The sequence below is a fragment of the Macrobrachium rosenbergii genome, chromosome 27, assembly GCF_040412425.1.
Source record: "Macrobrachium rosenbergii isolate ZJJX-2024 chromosome 27, ASM4041242v1, whole genome shotgun sequence".
NCBI lineage: Eukaryota > Metazoa > Arthropoda > Malacostraca > Decapoda > Palaemonidae > Macrobrachium > Macrobrachium rosenbergii.
Window position 1 is genome coordinate 15,711,224 of NC_089767.1, and position 15,951 is coordinate 15,727,174.

Consider the following 15,951-nt stretch of genomic DNA (forward strand, 5'->3'; position numbering starts at 1 on the left):
ACGACAGCGTTTCGGGCACATCCATGTAGATGTTGTAGGACCTCTGCCACAATCAGGGGGCGCCAGATACCTCCTGACAATCATAGACCACTCCACAAGATGGCCGGAAGCAACCCCAATGGTAGAAGCATCAACAAGTGCCTCCGCAGAAGCCCTACTGTCAAGTTGGATAAGCCGTTTCGGTGTGCCGGACGACATAACTACAGACAGGGTCCAGCATTCTTATTGGAACTCTGGGTCTCCCTGGCACGCCTGATGGGGACAACACTCCACAGTATGACGGCATACAACCCTGCGGCCAATGGTATAGTGGAAAGAACCCACCATTCATTGAAAGCAGCTCTGATGGCACGTTGCACTGACGAAAATTGGAAGGTGCAGCTGCCCTGGGTCCTGCTGGGTCTCTGCACTGCACCAAGGGCAAACAGCGACGAATCTCCCACAGAGAAAGTCTATGGCGAATTCTTCCCCAAGGAGCTGGACGCCCCGGATACGCCCCTTCCAAGGCTAAGAGAAATTGCAAAGAAGTCTGAACCCTGCCAAAAGACTTTTGCGGACAGGACCCATAACTTCAGCCCAGAAGGCCTGAATACCTGAACACACACATCTTCATCAGGAACGACGCCCACCGCCCACCCTTGACCAGACCATACAGAGGACCGCACCAAGTCGTCAGCAGAACATCCAAGGTCTACCTCATCAACATCCATGGGCGGGAAGACTGGATATCTGTTAACAGGTTAAAGTCAGCCTTCCTGATGGACAGCGAAACTCGGGAGGAAACCGGCAGGTGTCCCAGAATTCCTCCACAAGACAGGGCCTCGGATGAAGTGATCGGCATCCCAAAACGTAGTCGAGGATGTTCCAAGGGCCGCAGTAAGGATGTCATCCACTCAGCAAAACCGCCGGACAATTCAGCAGTCGCAGCCGCCCCACAACTGCAGGTATCAAGAATTCTGGGTCGGCTCCTGCTCCCAAAAAGATACCTTGATTGATGTTCATTAGGTCTTCCAATCATTCTTTCATAATAATTGTCTTTTGTGGGGGGGAGCACTTGTAAAGGAATCAAACGTCTTCTTTTCCCACTAATCACGATCATGTATCTTATCCATCAACACAGCAAGAATCTCATGTATTTATTTTTATGTAGAATTTCCTGGCCTGTTCGCCAATATATATTTTATCACTGTATGTACATTATGTCTCTTATTATTGCTATTTGACTGACTGTTAACGAACACAAATTGCTCTCACTCAGCGTGCGGGTCACGGCAATCGAAGGTCGGGCACTTCGTCTCCGTCCGCACGCTGCTATGTATACCTTTGCCCAAATAAATAAATTAGTCAGTACCCAGTTCTGTCCCTTTGACCTCACAGACTAGAGGTCGAAAGGCCTTGCAGCACTCCACTGTTTCTCTTTCCTTCGTGGATTTTGTCTTTATTTATATATTCATCACGTTCCATATTTTCGTGATTCAGTTATACATACATACATACATACATACATACATACATACATACATACATACATACATACATACATACATACATACATACATATATATACATATATATGTCTATATTTATGAAATTTTCTTTCACGGGCCAATTCAGTATCGTAATTCAATAGAGTCTTTAGCTCTCTCACATGTACAGTATAATCTACTACTGCAGATATTTTTTCATGAAAACACAAGTAATCCATATTTCTCAAGTTCATTTAGGTATCCGGGTATTAATTTGTCAGTATACTTGGGCATTAATTTCACACAGAACCTGGCACACTGAATTTCTATTCCTTTATGGACGATGGGGTGAACGTTGCTAAATCTTTTCCTTCTTCCTTCGTCGTATTCATCACAGCTTTCGATCCTCAGTCTGGCGAATGTTCTCTCTTTTGAGACTGATATTGTGCTCTGCCTCTCGTGGGTAATATTTGCCACAGGGCTCTTATGTATCACGATCAAGAATTTATCTTTCACGGAGTCATAGAGAAATAATTTCCTTAAGGGAACCTGAAAATGTTTGTCTTTTGGGTGAAACAAAACTGTAATTACGAACATGTTCGATAAAACATTAAGTTTATCTTTTTTTTTTTTGCCACTTAACAAGTACTCCGCACTTCCATGGCTTAGTGAACTCTCAACTTACTCCTTTTATGGATACCCATTCATATGTATTGTATGTAAAAATTTTTTTCCCTTTTTAGTCGCAAAAAAAAAAAACTTATGGTCTTTTGTACAGTTTCCTCTAGGGCACTTTTTATAAAAATTAATCCAAATTTTTCAAAATTATTTTCCCCTTTTCGTGTGGTTACGGCTTTCTCTTGCATTGCGACTTACAAAAGAATTCTATCATTGATAAGACGAATAAGCTTTCAGTAAAATTTCGTAATTCATTAGACCAGCACAATATTTTTTTTCTTCACTCTAATTTAATATTTTATTCTACTGATGAGCAGAATGGATCATCTTTGCTTTTCATTTTCTTTTTTTAATCCAAAGCATAAATCGTTCCTTCTACAAATACACGTTTTTTTCCATGCAAAACTTAGACAATGGTATTCAGTGTCTTCTTAGTGTACTAGTTTTGAACCTTCAAAAATTCATCACAAGATGCTAACTGCTCGCATCCGAAAAAAAAGTTCCACCATTTGTTGGTTTAAACAACAATCTATGTAACTTCAGAGCAGCATATTTTTGTAGGTTATTGTTGGTCTTTGAAATTAATGCAGTTTTAATCTTTGATGAAATCCGATACGGGAGTAGAATTCCCTTTCATTTTTCGTCTATTTTACGGATGCCTACAGATAAACCAAAAGCCTTTATTTCCTTCTTCACGAATAATTGTTCTATAAGAACAACGAGAATAATCACGAGAGGGTTCCTTGACCGCAAACCTCCTCGGATTGTCACTGTACACAATTTACTGGAAATTATACATTGTATATTCAGTTTAAACACATTTCTTGATTTGTAAGTTTTCCTTCTAATCATCTATTTTTACTTTAATCCTGTCCAAAATAAATAGGTTGGTTCCCTTCTCTATGCGTGACTTATGTTAAACAGATTATCAAGTGACTCTGATCATTCTGCAGATACTTTATTTTTTTCCCCCCGAGATATATTTTTGTCTCATGTAATATTTCACTTGACTTCAATTTTGTTTTTTAAGCTTTTCTGTTACAGAACTTTGGTGATGTATTCAAGGAAGTTCAACTCATGTATTGTTTATAATTCCTTTTTATATTAAATATATTAAGCTGATCACAACAGTAACATCGTGATGTTCTGAAGGATAAGATATTATCATTTTTGTGACTTACCGTTCTCATCACGGTAATTCTTTCTGTTATTGTTCTCATCACCACAATGCTTTTCAATATTAGTGTGCATACATTCTAATGAAAAAATAAAGCAAAAAAATTATAATTAAAACTAAGTAAAACCAACACCGCTTACACCAATTAAAGACACGAAGCTCAGGCAAAATAGTTTATTTGACTTCAACATGGCCCTTTCATGTGGCATTCCAGCGTTATCTTAAATCTAGGAGCGTCAACGTCCCACTAGAGGCCAAAATCTAGTTTACAGTTTTACATTGCCGTCGAAGGAAGACTGTGGATCTTTCCTAGACAGTGACCCCAAACAAAGTTCGGGGTCGTTATCCAGGACTAATATTTCTTGGGGGTCATTATCTTTATGATATTTACAGTCTTTTGTTTATGTTTTAATGGTTATCCCAACGGGCTTGTACTTTAACGCGCCGCAAAGGTGGATACATACCGGGTTAAAACCCTTGGGCATCACTGTCTAGGAAAGATCCAAGATTGGAAGTGGGTAGAGATTTTGTTAATTCATACAAAGAATTAAGTTCATGAATATTTCTAGAAACACTGTTTGAATTCAACAATATGAGAGTTCCCTCTGATGCAACGCCTTCTCATAAGAAACCAAGCAATAGCAGCTCGCTAGCTCCTCCCTTCCTCCTTTACACTAAATCACATCACGACGGCTGTCTAATCTTTTCGGACATACTTAAATGTAAAGTAATGTTTTTATATTTTTTTCTAAATGAAAAGCTTACGGTAAATTAATGCATTACTCACTATAACATCATATCCTGACTTAGGCTTGCCAACTACTTGATCTAGAAATCCGGGAGATCGCGTGCATGCACACACACATATATATACAGTATATATATATATATATATATATATATATATATATATATATATATATATATATATATATATATATATATATATATATATATATATATATATATACATATATATATACATATATATATATATATATATATATATATATATATATATATATATATATATATATATATATATATATAGAAATAATCAATCAATACACAATCACGTGTGGAACAGAAATAAATTTCTGACTCACATTAGGATCGAACCCAGGTCTTTCAATTGAAAGGCAAGGGCGCTGCCCACTAGGCCACACAATTGAAAGACCTGGGTTCGATCCTGATGTGAGTCAGAAATTTATTTCTGTTTCGCACGTGATTGTGTGTTGATTATTTCTATCTTATTCACTCAGAAGGGATAATTCGAATGAAATGCTGTCAACTGGGTCATTGCTGAGTCGGGAAGTTGGGGAAAACATGCAGGTATGCATGCAGTTACCTTGCCCAGGTAATTCCTTGGGTGCAGTTGCTCTTAGGTTCCAACTTCTTTTATGACCTGTGTGGCCTAGTGGGCAGACCCATTGCCTTGCAATTGAAAGACCTGGGTTCGATCCTGATGTGAGTCAGAAATTATATATATATATATATATATATATATATATATATATATATATATATATATATATATATATATATATATCTTTTCTTTTAACGTGCTTTTTTCCCATTTTTGTATGGGGTAAGCACGATGCCTTCTTTTGAAGGACTTTTGATTTGACTTTGGGGTAGACCGTAGTCTCGATCGGCTGCCCTGCCTGACATCGCTTAGACCCCGGTAGCGTATGTTACATGTATCATACCAGACCCAACGCCCTTTCTTCCCAGCAGCGAGTTGTTGCTCGGGTAGGTCGAGAGTTCGAGATGTGTGAGATGTTTGTTATGTTTTTAGAAGATGTTGTAGTGGCTTTGTTTTGTGTGTGTATTTAGTCTGTAACACCCACTTGCTTTTTAAGCAAACCTATCCGTTGATTACATACATAATCCCGGGATGTCTACACGGATAGCAAAGTGTCCGCCTCTCTGATCAGTCGGCTGCGGATTTGAGCCCGCGCCACAGACCTCTACGAAGTCCGAAGCTGCTGCTATAACCGACTGTGCCATCGAGGCTCTATATATATATATATATATATATATATATATATATATATATATATATATATATATATATATATATATATATGTATGTATGTATATTACACTTTTTCTTTGGCCCACTGCTAACAATCTTTTAGAAAATGGAAATTCCATTTTACTCAAAACAATATTTTTCTGAAATTCCGGGAGGTTTTGAAGCCATTTCGGGAGACGGGAGAATATACAGGAATACCGGAGAATCCCGGCGAATCCAGGAGGGTTGGCAAGCCTATGCTGATTTATTAGTTAAGGCGTACTGCACTTTAATGTTAATGTTTTCATATGTTGTCCTAGATGAAAACCTTACGGTAAATTAATGTTACTCTGTATTTGCCTTCAATTCTGCATCTAAACATCTAAATTCCACCTTACTTTGTAAATTGTTTTCAGAATGATGAAGAGAGATACAGAGTATTTAAATAAGCATGTAACATCGACATCAAGTAAAATTCAACGCAACTCACCAAGGCAAGATCGCTGGTCCTCCTGAAGGGTGAATCCAGGTGGGCAAGAGCACTTGACTCCCGTGGCAGTATTGTGACACCTCCTTTCGCACCCGCCGTTGTTTATGGCACACGAAGCTACAAAAAAACAAAATTACAAGATACAGAGCATAATTAAGATATAATCTCTCTCTCTCTCTCTTTCTCTCTCTCTCTCTCTCAGCAGGTTCGCTATAGGACGAAGCTTCAACAGCTTACCTGACAAGACACTGTTTCAAGTCGTTTTGCTCATTACAAAGAGTACTTTTAAGGTAAAAACACTTAGCGCTTCAAGAATTTTAAAGCCTGTCTTAATTTTGTCATAAAATGGTCAGTACCCAAGCGTAGACTGAAACTTCATACTCGCACTGTGTGATATATTCAGACTCAAACGTTAATTTAAAGACTCGCAGGTACACCTACAACAAACGTCATACTCATTCTCGCGTACTTCTCTGATCATGAAACTTACGTTCATTATGTCATTGATAATGGATAACAGAATACTGATTATATGTATGCATGCATGTATGTATGTATATATATGTATATATTGTTGTAATATATAATAAACACACACATATACATATATATATATATATATATATATATATATATATATATATATATATATATATATATATAGAGAGAGAGAGAGAGAGAGAGAGAGAGAGAGAGAGAGAGAGAGAGCATGTGACTGCCATTATTTAGGTTTCCCTTGATCCCAGACTCTTTGTAGAGGTATATCCATGCAGAACTAGTCATTTAAGTTTGATCAAGTTCAGTCTTTTTCCTGCAACGTAAAAACATACATGTGTATATGTAAGGTTCTTACCCCAAATGAAAAAGTTACCCCACTTCTTTTATCAACTGCTGATTGCAGCAAAATTCTTTTTAATTTGATAAAACTACATTTCTTTGAGACTGATTTTCAATTTGTTATAAAATGAAGAAAAGGAAACGTTCCACATCAGTTCTGAGATTGCTACTTGGAATTCTCACTCATAAAATAAGTGCCAACTTTCTCACATCCGTCAATTTCCCTTTTATTAACCACCATCATTTACTAATACAGCGATTACTATAATTACCGTAAGTACAAACTGGTACTTACGAACACACGACTGGCCGTCGGCTGCAAGAAGGTACTTGGTATGGCAAGTACAAGCAGGACCAGAGGTCGTTTGGTGACAGTGATGTTGACATCCGCCGTTACCCACCTGTAAGGCAAACAGATGTTTATTATTGCCATCCCAAATAATAAAAAAAACTCCATCAATTCTCGATTGCATGAGAAAACATTAGCAAAGGTTCATTTCATTTGTTTCCTCATACTAACCGAACAAGTAGGTTGGCATCGAGTCGCCCTCACAAGCACGTAGCCTTCCCTACACCCGCATGAGGGCGTTCCTCCAGCCCCGACCAGGCAATGCTGCTCGCATTCCAACGCTGAACATGCTTCGGAAACTGAAATCATGAAGAGTTTGGCCTACAATTAATAATAAGAAAAAAATACGGATATCAAATGATATCTCGAGTTAAAGCGACAATGTAAATACTTCGGAGTAGGAATTTTTTTGTCTTGATGTTTTATATATTCTAGTCAATAATTTCAAAGAAAATGAAGACTACTATATCAGAGAACTGGATGAAAAATATAGTGATACAAACATTTAGTTACTGGACCACAGAAAGCACTGAAAACAAATAATATAAAAATGAGGATTTCAGATTTGTGCCCATTCAAGAAAAGACAAGAGGAGAAGGAAAAAAAAAGAGGAACAAGTGTAGGTGCGGAGAAGGAAGATGCAGTAAATTACATGCGAGAAAAAATATGGTACGAAAAGAAAAAGCATGCTAAGGGGTGTGCTTAGAGGAGGAGGAGGAGGAGGAAGAGGAGGTGGAGGAGGAGGAGAGGGAGAAGGAGAAGGGGGAGGAGGAGGAGGAGGAGGAAGCTTATTTCATGGCTCATTTTCGCATTAAGGCCTCCTGCTGATCTAGTAACAATGCAATCCATCTCGCTTCCTTTGATCGTCGCTGCAAACGCTCGGGAAGAAAACCTTCGTCCGTACTCGACTCGAATGGCAAATGCATAAAGATATTCCGACTGATAGTCTGGGTGTTCTCGGAGGCCCGCGCGCTGCGCTCCTGCAACGCCACGGAATCTAATCGCCAATTAAAGAGACGGATGATGAAAAGCCTCGAGTATCTCGACGGACTTCCCTCTGACCAAACGGATGCCTTCGCCTTCATACTATTAGTATTTACTGCCTCCTTTTGAAGAGGAATTACATTCGCTATGAATATAAACAAGCCGTGATGTCAAGTAACTGACTCGGGCCGAGATTCTTATACGAATGCAGATTTTTTTCTGTTTTATCTGTACTGAGATAAAGCGGTAGACTAATATCGCTTGCCCGTGGAAGCAACAATACTGTACGAAAGAGTCACCGCAAAAAGAATGACTTTTGCGAAAAAAATACAATTGCACAATTGTGTACATAAATGTGTTTGTATATATATATATATATATATATATATATATACACATACATACATACAGTATACAATTACATAAAATTACATGTACACTATATATCTATATATATATATATATGTATGTATGTATATATATATATATATATATATATATATATATATATATATATATATATATATATATATATATATATATATATATATATATATTATAAACTGTACTAGAACAAGTCATACATTATATATATTATAAACTGTACTAGAACAAGAATACATTATGCATAATAATGAAGCATAAGGTATAAATTCTGACTGGTTTTGAGTTTAATTAGGGCATCTTCAAAGGGACTGATACATAGCGCAAGAAATTTCCATTAAGAATGTTAGGCTGAGAGTATATGCGAATAAACAACTGGTTGAAAAAACACTTGTAACTAAACAGAATGATGAACCTAACCTCATTTCACGTTGAGCCAGAAGATGTCAATATCATGAGGGTATTAGCTCCAATAAATTTCTTACTTTTCTCATGCATGTATACACACATACATGCATACAAACACACACACTATATCTATATATGAATGTACATACATTCAAACATATATTTATACTTATACTTAAAGCTAATTGATAATGAAATTATGCCAAAAGGGAGGAATAAGGGTCCATGTCAAAAGCGTTTCATTACGAAAGTATTTTAAAGCACACAAAGATGGATACAGTAACAAAAACAGATTCATAATAAAGTATACAACTGCATTCCACCTTCTTTGCCGAGGAAGCCATTCGCATGCTACTATTTCCATCCACTTTACTTGTTGCTATTGCTTTGGCTGTGATTTTTGTCTAGAGAAACTTCATATCAACCCTATATCTTTCCAGTTATCGTTACTGTTGCATTTTCATGTTTTTACGCACGTCATAAGAAATACAACCTTTTGTGTAAGCTGGCAACTGCTTCGGCACCTGCATCCACATCAGAGTGGTTGGCGATCATTATCAATCATTTTAAGTGACAGCTAAGATTGTACCAAGTGTGAGCGTTTTGTAAATATCATTGGAATCACTTGAACAGTATGTACAAAATCGTTGTTAATAATAATAAAAAAAAACAATTATAATGTGAAACTGGACCACTACATAATCACCCTTGACCACCTTTAGAGCAGCCTAAGCGCTAAATATCATTAAGTTCAGTTCATAATAATACGAAGTTACTGCATAAACGGAAAAATGTGACGGAGAGATTGAAAGACGGAACAAATGGGAGGCCTTACCTGTATTCCCCCGACCAGAGCACGGGAAGATGAAAGGTTAACCAACTATATCCCATAAAGTTCTCCTTATTTAATAAGACTACTTCAGTATTCTTATATCGTTGCAATAGGTAACTCTGCTGACCTGTGAACGTTAGCCGAGATTCTACTACTTTGTGTTTCAAGTAATTCTTTATAACATCTAATTTTATACTTAAGCTTAAGAATATTTTCTCTGCTCTGGTATACTCTTATATGCCTACACACACACACACACACACACACACACACACACACACACACACACACACACACACACACATATATATATATATATATATATATATATATATATATATGTATGTATGTATGTATTAACAGGACCTTTTTTGAACTGGATGGTATCTAGGAGAAATATTTATTCAGGAAAAGTTACAATCTTTCCAGGACTGTCCTGATCGTCTGGTAGTACTGTTTTAATGCACAGAACAATTGTGCAAATGATAAAGTTTATATGCTTATATATAGATATAGATATATATATATATATATGTATATATATATATATATATATATATATATATATATATATATATATATATATATATATATATATATATATATATATATATTTATATAACCATTAAGCTGCTTACCCTGAAGTAGTCTTAAAGGGTGGCTCCTTTCAAGAAAAGAAACTTAAACCGCTGAATCGTGGATGAACTCACTGGAAAGAAAACTTTCGTAACGCCAAGTACTTACAACTCACAGAAGGCTCACATCAGCGCATCGAGCAACTGAACCCTTTATACACACTGCGCCATTTAATACAACTTTGCATGCACTCTCACTTCAGGAGCGTAGGGTGTACGTAGTCCATCTGGACCATTAAGTACAAATTATAAAAATCTCTAGTAACAAATCTGTTAAATTTTATGTGGGTACAAATGCACTATTAGTCCTTGACTATTTTTTTTAGATAGTGCAAGGCGTATAAATCTAGGTATGTTGTCTCCGTTCGTCATCATGATGTATTTTATATATCTTTCTTAATTTCTGTATTTCTTGAAAGTACTTTTATACCCTGAACGAGGTCTCTATAGTTTATCTCAGTAGTTTATCATAAAATCTTTGAAATCTTTGACTTCCTGAATACTGAGGCCCTACTTCTAATGCCTTCTTCACATCCATCTGTCCATCCTTCTTTTTTTTCTTCTTTCTTATTCCTTTATAATTTTAAGCTAACACTCCGTCCTCCGCAAAGAATAAAACAACTATCCTGATTTTATCGTTCACAAATCTTCCTCCATCTTCGTTTCCTTCATTATCAATTCAGGTAAGTAATGTTGAGGCTGAACGACCATTTCTTCTTAAATATCTTTTTATTGTTGTACTTTAAAATACACACACACACACACCCACATATATATATATATGTAATTTATATTTACATATATGTGTACAATATATATATATATAATATATATATATATATATATATATATATATATATATATATATATATTAACTTTTTCTTACATTTGTGTTATTTATTTTTTTATACAACTGCCTGTCGCCTGCTACAAAACCACCTCCTACTAAAAAATTAAAGAAAGCAGAACACGGTTTATTACGAAGAAGGCGAGAACTCATCTGATGATACACTGGAAACAACCTGAATTCTCTAATCACTTACATACGAGGTTAGTTTCCAAAGAGAATTTGAAAATTGGCGTTATTCTATATTCCGAGTAGCCAAAGACTGTGCTGGATAGTTTGTCTAAGGCTGCCCTTCCTTATTTCTTTTATCTTTTATGAAGCGGATTTTTAAAATCACGTTATCTAGAACGTGCAATACTGTACAGATATTTTCAACACTATCGTTGCTAATCATTACCCTTCACATACATTCTGTTTTGTGAGAGGGCCATCATAAAGAAACTACTTAATGGCAGTAGTGACGTAGTGCGCAGTGAGGTTAAGCTCTGAATGCTATAGAATATTTTTCCCAGCTGGACGACTAGACGCTGTTCACTGTACATTAAATATTGGGTAACCGAAGTGCTCTAGGTTCGAGGCTATTCAATGACCATAAAAAACTAAATATCACAATTAATAGTCATTAATCCAATCCTTTTTTCATTCACTATCCGTCTAGCATCACCAGAAAGTCGGTGCAATTACAAGTGCGATGCTGGGAAGAGTGACTGAGTAACTGACAAAGGTATGTAAGATACATCTATATGAGGGTAAGTTCACATTCTGTATAAAGGTAAAGGAAATGGAAGCAGTTGCCAGAATGGTAGAGGAATAACGTTATTTATTTTACAGAGGAAGTTATATTGTAGGATTTTGGCTTGGAAAGTGAAAAATGACAGAGGGGCTGACATGGGAAAGTAGTCCAGGTTTAGAAAAGGAAGAGGGTGTGTGGGTCAGTTATCTATCAAGAAACAGTTATCTGAGAAGTTTGAAAATAAAAGCAAAATCCTGTGTGCATATACGGACCTAGAAAAGCTTATGAAAGAATTACTACAGAAGCAATATGGAGAGTGTGGAGGACGTATGGAGCAAAAGGTAATTGTTGATGGGGGTTCAGTTTTATGAAACGAATGAAGTGTGTGTCAGATTATGTAGATGGAAGAGTGACTATTTATGAGTAAATGGCCCCGAGACAAAAGTGAATTATGTCTCTGTGACTAGTCTTTCTTGATGATATTGGAATATAAATTAGAATATAAAGTTTAGGCCAAAAGTCATGATCTAGGACCTTTGAGGGCATTCAGCAGTGGAAATAATGTCGAAAGAATTGTTAGGAGAGGGTGAAAAGTAAGATGGAAGAAAGAGAATATGAATGGAGGTACAATGAAAGGAATAAAAGAGGTTGCAGCTAGGGGCAGAAGGGACGCTGCAAAGACCTTAAGTGCACCGCGTTAGGTACACTGACGGCACTAACCCTCCTCCCCCCACGGAGTTATTGATGATATTATAAAACAGAGGAAGGTGCAGTTGTGGGTTAAGAAAATGGTCCATAAATGGAGTTTGGAATAGCTGAGATGTGCTGATGGTACAACGCTAGAGGAGATAAACTGCAGAAAAGTGAATCAGTCTGAAATTGCTTGTAAGAAGAGAAAGTTGAAAGTGAACGTTTGCAACAGTAAGTTTATGAGGGTAAACAGAAACCAGTTAGACAGAACAGTGACTGTTAGTATGGAGTGTGGACGAATGGAAGTGATTGATTTTTGTTTAGGTATATGGGAGAAAATGTAATGGATGAAGAAGTGTATCACAAAATAGATGAGGCAAGAGGGGTGGAAGATTCTCTGCAAATGGTTTGGAAGAGAACTGGAGTGTCATGGAAGCTGCATTTACACTGGACTGTTGAGTCAACTTTCTTTTATGGATGCGAACTATGGATGATGAATGTAAATAAAAGTAACAGAAATTATCAGAAGTACTGAAGAGGTCTGTCCATCCGAAGAGAATAAAAAAAAGGGTTAGTGAAAAAAAAAATCATGATTTCGAAGTGATGTGAGGAAGATGATCTAGAAGGCGCTACATACATGGAGTAAAAGGATTGTTAGAAAAGAGAGTGATTAATATGCAGAAAACGTATGAGTGTATGCAAAACAGGGGTTGAGTAGCACAGTGTGCATGTGAGGTTTTGGGCGGCTGCGAAGCGAGGGGGCGGGGGCCGGGGTAGGCGGGAAGAGTTCGACAAGCAGTTCATGATCCTTCTGTACGGATGTGTGAAGTGAGTTAAATTGTGAAATTTTCTGCCCAGGAGGTGCCTTGATTCAGCAGTTTCAGTATGAGGGTGACAGTAACAACATTCACGTTCAATAGATGGAACTATTCCTTATTACGAGAAAAGTTGGAGGTTGGAATATAGAATTTAGGTCAAAAGGCCAAGCACTGGGACCTACGAGGTCATTCAGCGCTGAAAGGGAAATTGAGAGTAAAAGGTTTGAAAGGTGTAACAGGAGGAAAGCCTCGCAATTGCACTATGAATCAATTGTTAGAAGAGGGTGGAAAGTAAGATGGAAGAAAGAGAATATGAACGGAGGTACAGTAAAAGGAATGAAAGGGGTTGCAAATAGGGGCCGAAGGGATGCTGCAAAGATCCTTAAGTAATGCCTACAGTGCACCGACTAAGGTGCACTGATGGCACTACCCCTACGGAAAGAAAAGTTGGATGTCGTCAAATTTATTTTAAACGGAACGCTGTAATTCAACTGAAACTTCCCTAAAATACAAAATACGACTCAGCTTTACGGGGAACAGCGTTCACTGGCAACTGTCCATCGTCTGTGCCTCCGCCCGAGCCGCTTTTCACCCCTGTCCTCTTTACGTATGATAATGCATAAAATCTAACCACGATAAATCCCTCAGGTCTGAAATGCTGACGACCCCAAGATAAACACATCCAAACGTCCCTATATAAACAAACGTATGTATGTAAAGCGCGTTCATAATACGAGTAAAAGGTGAACCGAGTACCCACGGGGCATCATGTTTGGGCAATATAGGGGCCGAGGAGTCTCGTATGTTTAACAATGTTTACTCTAACGAGAAAATAAAACCCTGGGTGATCGGCTGTAATGGGCCCAAAGATGGGGGTTTCGGCCTCATTTGTCGAGTATTGTTCCGCGGCCTCTCCCACAACGGCCTCGTTTAATACCTTTGTTGCCGGGGCCATTCCGGCTGATTTATTCCGACTCTTTTATGCCCACAAGTTGGCATTAAACGCTTCTGAAGATGTCTGCTTGTGATTCGGGATTCCTTCTCGCTGTTTTTTGCATACCTGTTCTTTATCGGTTCTCCTGTTTTTCATTAGCTACGTTAAGTTTTCACAACGGTTTGTTAGTCTCTCTGTTACTGGAATAAGAAACTCAAAATTATTTTTCAAGAAACAAGAGGAAAGGCGGGTCAGTGACCCTATAAAGAATGTCCCATGTAAATCGACTTAAAAGTTTTTACAGGTAAGGAATAATGTAATGTTTGACTCATAACTAACGTTATGTTTACAGTGAACTATCCATCTTGGCCTAATAAAGCAGCTTCCACGAGTAGACGGTCAATAAACAGAAATGTTTTCCATTAACTGTCAATTTATTTTCTGTTTCAATAAAGCACAGAATATATAGACAGTATACTTAGTTGTAGGACACGCACTATACCTCATGGTGTAACTGCTACTGTACATCTTGCTTGAAAATTGTTCCAGACAACTGATCTCTGAATGCTGTATTCAAGTGAAAAATTTGCAAATTCCTCATAATTGTTTTTAAGGACCTATTGAATTAACTGTGAACTAATTTTCTGCTACCTATACAAATAATCGACAATTAAAATTAGCATTTCAGTCAACTAAAAGGCTAGATAATCCATAGTACAATGTAATTTGTTTTACTTGTGATAAGTAATAATTCTATTACCAAACACGAATGATACAGCACAACAGCATGTAATAAGTTGTACTGGTAAATTCAATGTCTAACTCCTGACCACGGCCAGCATCTCGCTTGAAGACGGGGGGAAGGAGGTTAGCAAGAGTTACGTATGTGGTAAAATAAAATTTAAGTCTCCAATAAGTTGTGAGTATTGCTAGGTAAGAAAAGCCTTCATTTAGCCGTCAGTTTTTTTTTAACAGATCTTTAGTTGGATATCAAGTGTTCTTCCATAAATTCGGGAGAGCGCTCAAGATTTTTACTGATAGTGTAGAGGATATGGGGACTTTAATGATACAGAAAATGTTCCACAAGGCACATGGAATTCGAGTAAATGAGGCAACTTTAGCCTGAAAGTAGCATTTTTATGCTTGCCTAACCAGGTCAGGCTATATATATTCATGAATAAGAATAGTGTAACCGGATATGGCAACGGTCATAAGATACAAGAATGAAGCTTAAACAACGCGTGGTTGTATTAGGTTCTCTTGTAGTCTTTGACGGGGAAAAAAAAGTGGTCTTTGTGGTTTGATGTTGTTTGTGTGTGTGCATTATACGGTGTCTTACTCTGGAAGTCTTGATGGGGATGGGAATAGATGTAAAGGTTTAATCTTAAAAAATCCCAAATAAAAGATGTAGAGGAAGTGAACAATTGTGGCTTCTGAAAGACCGATTCAGTAGAATGGAAAGCCGTTACAATTTACGTGAGATTGAAAAGAAAGATTAAATATGTACTAAACATATTATGTGCTAAACAAAAAGAAAACACATGGGAATCATAGGGCAGTCATTTGAAGAAAGATGACACAGCATGGCTGTGTTTATGCTCGCTCGAATTAAACAACCGTAATCGATTTGCCTTACGGTATTTGTTTAATGTTAGAGGCGAAGCTTAAGAGT

At 37.2% G+C, this 15,951-nt stretch overlaps 1 protein-coding gene across 7 annotated transcripts in view; it reads right to left on the reverse strand.

The window, feature by feature from the left end:
• Window positions 1-15,951, reverse strand: part of LOC136853430 (signal peptide, CUB and EGF-like domain-containing protein 1) — a 185,120-nt gene that overhangs the window by 29,090 nt on the left and 140,079 nt on the right. For all 7 annotated transcript variants that reach the window (XM_067128982.1, XM_067128985.1, XM_067128983.1 and 4 more), the window contains 3 exons: window positions 7,186-7,313; window positions 6,961-7,066; window positions 5,829-5,945 (listed from right to left, as the gene is read on the reverse strand). In XM_067128982.1, coding sequence (XP_066985083.1) covers window positions 5,829-5,945; window positions 6,961-7,066; window positions 7,186-7,313 — 351 coding nt within the window. The remainder of the gene's footprint in view (window positions 1-5,828; window positions 5,946-6,960; window positions 7,067-7,185; window positions 7,314-15,951) is intronic.